The sequence below is a fragment of the Colobus angolensis genome, unplaced genomic scaffold, assembly GCF_000951035.1.
Source record: "Colobus angolensis palliatus isolate OR3802 unplaced genomic scaffold, Cang.pa_1.0 Scaffold33, whole genome shotgun sequence".
NCBI classification, from domain to species: domain Eukaryota; kingdom Metazoa; phylum Chordata; class Mammalia; order Primates; family Cercopithecidae; genus Colobus; species Colobus angolensis.
The window spans coordinates 11,017,028-11,024,018 of NW_012116599.1; the positions used below are offsets into that span (position 1 = coordinate 11,017,028).

The 6,991-nt window shown below is 58.1% G+C and overlaps 1 protein-coding gene across 1 annotated transcript in view; it reads left to right on the plus strand.

Moving 5' to 3' along the window:
- B3GNT7 (UDP-GlcNAc:betaGal beta-1,3-N-acetylglucosaminyltransferase 7) overlaps positions 1 to 3,605 on the plus strand; it is a 4,956-nt gene extending 1,351 nt beyond the window's left edge. The window contains exons 2-4 of the mRNA XM_011952043.1: positions 44 to 249; positions 569 to 663; positions 1,572 to 3,605. Of these exons, the coding sequence (XP_011807433.1) occupies positions 44 to 249; positions 569 to 663; positions 1,572 to 2,766 (1,496 nt within the window). The 3' untranslated portion in view covers positions 2,767 to 3,605. The remainder of the gene's footprint in view (positions 1 to 43; positions 250 to 568; positions 664 to 1,571) is intronic.
- Positions 3,606 to 6,991: the final 3,386 nt, after the last annotated feature.

Genomic DNA, 6,991 nt, shown 5'->3' on the forward strand with positions numbered 1-6,991 from the left:
GACCCCAGGTCTTGTCGGCAGCCGGGTCCCCTCGCCCTTCCAGACCCCCGAGGGCCCCCTGCGCCCGGGCCACTCTCCTCCTCTCGGGGCTTCCTTCCACGGGACCTCCGGCCGCCGCCCGCCCGGCCCCTCTCCGCCTCTCTCGTGCTTTCCCTACGAATGGAGCGGACCCGGCAGGTGGAGCGCCCGCAGCCCAGGGCCTCGCTGCCCTCCTGGTGCACCCCCCCGACCTCCCCGGTCCCGGCCTCGGTGGGCGGCTTCCCTGGAACCCCTAGGGCTGGCAGGGCTGGATCCGGAACCCTCCGTTCCCCTCCCCGGAGAGCTGGACCTTGGGTCACACCCCCAGCCCGCACCTAAGGTGCCCCTGTCTTCCTCCAACCACGTGCCCTGGCAACCTGGGGACCCTATGGGGGAAATGTCGCTCTATGGGACTCAGCCTGCATTCACCCCGGGGCCTGGACCTGCAACCAGGCCAGCCCTCATGGCAACCCAGGGGTCTCCACCGGCTCCCTGTCTCTCCTGCCACCCTGCTCCTCCCCCTTGGAGGTCAGCGCCATCTCTCTGCTAGGCTGGCCCTGGAAGGCCACTCTGCATCCCCAGAGCTCTCAGCCCGCAGGTTTCCACTGGGGAGGGTCGGGCAGGTGTCCTGGCAGCCCCCGGAGGGTGAGATGAAGAGAGGAGGTCCTTCAGGACAGGGGCTCAGGCCCCAGGGCTTGGGGCGACCAGCACTCCTGGCAGAGAGCTCTAATTTCTCCTTCTGAAATGGGTGTGACGGGGGGTCTCTGGGCAAGCAGAGTCCCTCAAGGGCTGGGGCTGCAAATGTGTCCCCTCCCAGGGAGTAGAGCTGGAGCCTCATGTCTTCTAATGGGGTGTTATGAGCTGGGGATGTTAAGGTAGGGATAAGGGCCAGTGCCATGCTAGAGGTGCTCACTGCGTCCTTGGGCCTCCATCAACCATAAGGGCTGCTCTTTGTTGTGTGAGGCAGACTGGAGAAGCGGGAGGAGGGCCAGTCTTCCTCATGTCCCAAGTTCAAGCCGCTCTCCAGTGTGCCCCACACGTGATGGAGCTCCCAGGTGGCACAGAGGGTTAGAGGGTGCCGTCTCAATGACTCTGGCTCTGAGTCATCTAATGATACCAATACCTTCTGCTGTGGGGATTGCACAGGGAAATGAAAGGTATTGAGGTTCCAGGGGTGGGGAGCAGGGCAGAGGTTTCTACCTGAGCCCTTCCTGATAAGGTGACAGCATTCCCCCAAATGCACACCCACTTCCTGCTACTTTCTATAGCACTCCAATCCTGTGTTTTAGCCCCATTTGGGGGAAGAAGAAATTGTGGACCAGACAGGTTGTAAACCACTCAGTGCTCCTTGAGGAGAGGGCAGGGTGGGCGGGAGAGAGGGCACGGTGGGAGAGGAAGCGGGACCCTCCCCTGACCACTTAGGGGCTCCAGGACTGAGCCTGTGCCCAGGTCCACTTGCCCATCTGGGACCACCCAGCTTTCCAAGGAGGGGCGCCAGGAAAGTCCTGGGCTCATCTTTTCTCTTCCTCTGTACTGTCCACTCTCCCCCACAGGAAGAAAACCGTCTACCGGAGTCTGTGCCTGGCCCTGGGCCTGCTCGTGGCCCTGACGGTGTTCCAGCGCAGTCTCACCCCTCGTCAGTTTCTGCAGGAGCCTCTGCCACCCACCCTGGAGCTACAGAAGGCCCAGAAACCAAATGGACAGCTGGTGAACCCCAACAACTTCTGGAAGAAACCGCAAGATGTGGCTGCGCCTACGCCCATGGCCTCTCAGGGGCCCCAGGCTTGGGATGTGACCACCACTAACTGCTCAGCCAATATCAACTTGACCCAGCAGCCCTGGTTCAAGGGCCTGGAGCCACAGTTCCGGCAGTTTCTCTTCTACCGCCACTGCCGCTACTTCCCCATGCTGCTGAATCACCCAGAGAAGTGCGGGGGCGATGTCTACCTGCTGGTGGTTGTCAAGTCGGTCATCACGCAGCACGACCGCCGCGAGGCCATCCGCCAGACCTGGGGCCGCGAGCGGGAGTCCGTGGGTAGGGGCCGAGGCGCCGTGCGCACCCTCTTCCTGCTGGGCACGGCCTCCAAGCAGGAGGAGCGCACGCACTACCAGCAGCTGCTGGCCTATGAAGACCGCCTCTACGGCGACATCCTGCAGTGGGACTTTCTCGACACCTTCTTCAACCTGACCCTCAAGGAGATCCACTTCCTCAAGTGGCTGGACATCTACTGCCCCCACGTCCCCTTCATTTTCAAAGGCGACGATGACGTCTTCGTCAACCCCACCAACTTGCTAGAATTTCTGGCTGACCGGCAGCCACAGGAAAACCTGTTCGTGGGCGACGTCCTGCAACACGCTCGGCCCATCCGCAGGAAAGACAATAAATACTACATCCCCGGGGCCCTGTACAGCAAGGCCAGCTATCCTCCGTACGCAGGCGGCGGCGGCTTCCTCATGGCCGGCAGCCTGGCCCGGCGCCTGCACCATGCCTGCGACACCCTGGAGCTCTACCCGATCGACGACGTCTTTCTGGGCATGTGCCTGGAGGTGCTGGGCGTGCAGCCCATGGCCCACGAGGGCTTCAAGACTTTTGGCATCTCCAGGAACCGCAACAGCCGCATGAACAAGGAGCCGTGCTTTTTCCGCGCCATGCTGGTGGTGCACAAGCTGCTGCCCCCTGAGCTGCTGGCCATGTGGGGGCTGGTGCACAGCAATCTCACCTGCTCCCGCAAGCTCCAGGTGCTCTGACCCCAGCCGGGCCACTGGGACAGGCCAGGGCACGTGCTCCTGAGTCCCCATGGTATTGGGGCTGGAGCCACAGTGCCCAGGCCTAGCCCTTGGTACCCAAGGGGAGGTGGAGGGTTGAGGCCTACGTGCCACTGGGTGTGGTGTGGTGCAGGTAGCCAGAAAGTGACCTCCCTATATGGATAATTCTAGGAAACTGAGGCCCAGGAACGGTTGGAGCTGCCCAGTCTGGAGGCCCTCTCTGAGGAGCAAGGTGCCAGGCCCTGGCATCCCTCCTGACCTGGGTCCGTTACTGGCCCCCTCAGGCGTAGTGGGAGGTCCTGGTGACCTCTGGAGGAACCCTGTGCTCAGGTACCTGGGCTAGGCCTGACCTGATGGGTCTGTGACCGCCCCTTGTCTTCACAGGGAAGAGTCTGCTGTGAAATGCCTCAGTCTCCCCAGAGGCCAGGTGGCCCTGGCAGGAGAAACTCAACCCTGTGCAGGCTCACAGGCACCCACCAGTCCACACCCTGGTCTCCTGGGAGAGAGAGCCCAGCAGGCTGTCCGCAGCCCCAGGCCTGCCTGGAGACGGGCTGCCTCTGCTCCAGGGCCCTCCGTTTCTGGCTGTGTCCTGTAAGGTCTGGAAGGGCGACCGCTCTGACTACCTCAGCACCCCTCAGAACCTCCCTGGGGCTGCATTCCTACCCCACCCCGACACAGGGCAGAAGAGCAGCGCTCCTGGCCCCCCGAAGTCCCAGAGCTGCTGACCCCCACCCAAGGCGAGTTCCTCCCGCAGCCCCCACCAGCCCGGGCCTGGCTCCCTGGCTGGAAAGCAGCCGGTTTGGCCCTGGAAGTGGACATTCCTCTATTACTGTGAAGTTTTATTTATGAAGAATTTGGAGGGAGAAGGCTCCAGGCTTCAGGAGGGGGTGGTGTCCTCCCTTCCCTTCCCTCATTCCAGCTGCCTACCCTCAGCACCCCCAGGCCCCTCACAGCCCAGCCCCCTCCAGAGCCCTGCCCCACTGCACCCTGCTTCTCCAGAGCCTAGCAGACCAGCGTCTGCCACGGTGAAGGGATGGATCAGCCATGGGGGTGGGTGCGGACCAGCGTCTGCCCCGGTGAAGGGATGGATCAGCCATGGGGGTGGGTGCGGACCAGCGTCTGCCCCGGTGAAGGGATGGATCAGCCATGGGGGTGGGTGCAGAAAGTTGCCACCTCTTACCTCAGCGGGGGTCACCTAGGAAAGATGGAGGGATTGACACTATTTTCTCAATAAAATGGGACCTTTTTTTTTTTTTTTTTTGGTGTGAAACTTCCTGTTCCCAGCTGCATCAGAGAGCCTGTCCGGGGCCAAGGTTACCAGAGATTTCTGAAGACACAGCTTGTTCCTTGTTCTTGGCGGGTGGGTGCACAAGGACTTCTGGAAGGGATTTAGATGGGGCTGAGTGCTAGGATTAAAGTGGGCGTGGGAGTACGGCAACAGAAAAACCTGGGAGCTAGCAATGCACCCGGCCCTTGACTGCCCTGGTGGACAGCTGAGCTGTGGCTCAAGCGTGGGCCAATACCTTCCTGTCCCTGCCGAAGGTGAGGCCAGAGTTGGCCCCGAAGCTAGTATTTCAGTGGGTGGGATTAGGTTGGCCGTACAGAGGCCGGTGGGCTCCCTGATGTCCCTTCCAATCAACCTGAAAGCACTGAAATAGTCTGTGGCCCTGTGCCAGGGACCTTGGCCCAAGCTGCTGACCTCCAGGGTGGGGAGGGAGCTGCCCCCAGGAGAAGAGTCACTCGGGCAGCAGTGTGAGCAAGCCAGCCAGCAGCTCCCTGCCTGCACCCAGCTCCGGGGAATCCCAGGGCGCTCAGATGCCCAGGAAGGAAAAGGGGACAGTGCTGCTGCTGTTTCTCCCTCCTCAGCCCAGGTCTTCCCACAGTTCCCTCTTGGCCAGCTGGCTGCATAATTTGCAGAGCCCGGTGCAAAATGAAATTACAGGACCCTGGTTCTAAAAAGGTATTAAGAATTTTAAAGGCCGGGCTCATGCCTGTAATCCCAACACTTTGGGAGGCTGAGGTGGGAGGATGGCTTGAGCCCAGGAATTTGGGACCAGCCTGGGCAACATAGTGAGACCCCTGTCTCTATGAAAAAAAATTATTATTGTTGTTATTATTTTTGAGACGGAGTCTCACTCTGTCGCCCAGGATGGAGTGCGGTGGTGTGATCTCAACTCACTATAAGCTCCACCTCCCAGGTTCACACCATTCTCCTGCCTCAGCCTCCCAAGTAGCTGGGACTACAGATGCCTGCCACCATGCCTGGCTAATTTTTTTGTACAAAAAATTTTTAAATGACCTCAGAGTCGTGGCACGCACCTGTCTGGGGCCAAAGTTGCCAGAGATTGCCTTGGGAAACTGGGGTGGGAGGATCCCTTGAGCTCAGGAGGTCAAAGCTATAGTGAGCTGTGATCGCATCACTGCACTCCAGCCTGGGTGACAGAGCGAGACACTGTCTCAAAAAAAAAAAAAAAAAGAATTTAAGATTGCCACAGCAGAGCATTGAGCATTAAACCAAGTGCTAGAAGCTTCTGAGGGAGGCCTGCGACTGTGATGCCAGCCCTGTTTGTCCCTCCTCACCCTCAGAAGCCAGGTCCTGCTCTGGGCTGCAGAGAAGGGATTGGGGCTCACAGTTCAGCATGGGAGAGGGCAGCCCAGGGACACCCAGAAAATGGAGATGGACGGGCCACAGGATCCAGGCCCAGGTTGAGGCCCAGAGGCAGTTATGGGTTCAGCTGCCCCTGAAGGATCAGGCAGAGGGAACCATGTATACCAAGGGCTGCTGGGAGCAGAGTGGATGCATTCTGAAGCAGAAAGGAGCTCCTCTTGAGGCTGGACCTGCGGTGAGAGAAGGGGTGGGAGGCTGGGAGGCAGGCAGGGCAGGTTCTCAGGTCTTCTAAGTTCAGGAGTACTTTAACTTTATCCTGAGCACAGAGGGACAAGGAGCAGGGGTTCACGGCAGCCTGAGGGAGCAGAGAGCAGTTTTGAGGCACCTCCACCCCTCCCTCTCGCTCACTCTGGCCCATTCTAAATCAGGCATTTAGTCTTGTTTCCTGGTAATGATAACAACTGATGTTTTATGGAGCACATTTCATATGCCTGGCACCCTGGTAAACAGTTACCGTGTAGTCAATATGACTCTAACTCAGGGTACAAATACGGTTACTTTTTAATTTTTCTCATTGATTGCTCAAATCCCTCATGGATCATTATTGGCAGAAAAATCCAATATCACCCTCTTGGAACCCACTCTCAAATTGTCCAAGAACCTCGGGGGTTTCCCTCCTCCAAAGAGAGCGTTCTATGAAAAGTCTGAACAATCATCTCCAGTTGTTCCCTGTCTCTCCACACAGTGGCGCTGTGGAACAGCAGGCCTGCACAGTCCTGTGGCTTCTGAGGCTTGGCTACCTTCACTGCACAGGCTGTGGTGGGGCCTGTGCTTCCAAAACAAAGTTACCCTTCTCTCATCACCCTCACAAGCTCAACGACCTTTCCCCAAAGAGCAGCAGCATGCCATGGGTGCTGGGTCCTGTGGCTCCCAGTCAGCTACACAGTCTGTGGGGGAATCCCACAGACTCACTCAGGTTCTCTCTGGCCTGGTGAAGCAACTTTTTAGACAGTAGATTTTAGTTAAGTTAGTCCCAGGGTCTTAACTCTTTCCTCCTCAAAGGCCCTGGCTTTGCAAAGTGGTTCCCTCCTCCCCTGCAACCGGCTCTGCATTCCAAGGGGCCTTGAAAAGGGGCAGCTTTTGTCAGGCCTCAAAAAGTCCAGTTCCGCTCTTCCCCCAGGGTAATGGGTGCCTACTCAGCCACATTTACATAACTAAAGGAGACCACTCAAAGAATCCTACTCTTAACAAAGAAAGCCTGTTCCTAGGTGACTTATTCTGTGCACCTAAACTGAGAAGGAGCAGGAGGAAGCTTCTGGAATCCTGTTATACACCATGTAAACCAGTAAAATGGAGGGCCCTGAGAGAAGGATCCCATGGCTATTGTGTGACAGGCACGATTTGAACTCTGTGCCTTGCACGCCTAACCCCCATACCCTACTGTCTCCCAAGAGCCTCCAGCCTCCCCTCCTTTTTCCTTAGCAGTAACTTAGTCATAAATCTGTGTGTGTTGTTTCTGTCTAAAAGGAGGAAAATGTTATGTCCAATGAGCGATTGAAATTGTGGTGTTTGGGGGAGCCCAGAGTTATTAGGACTGTA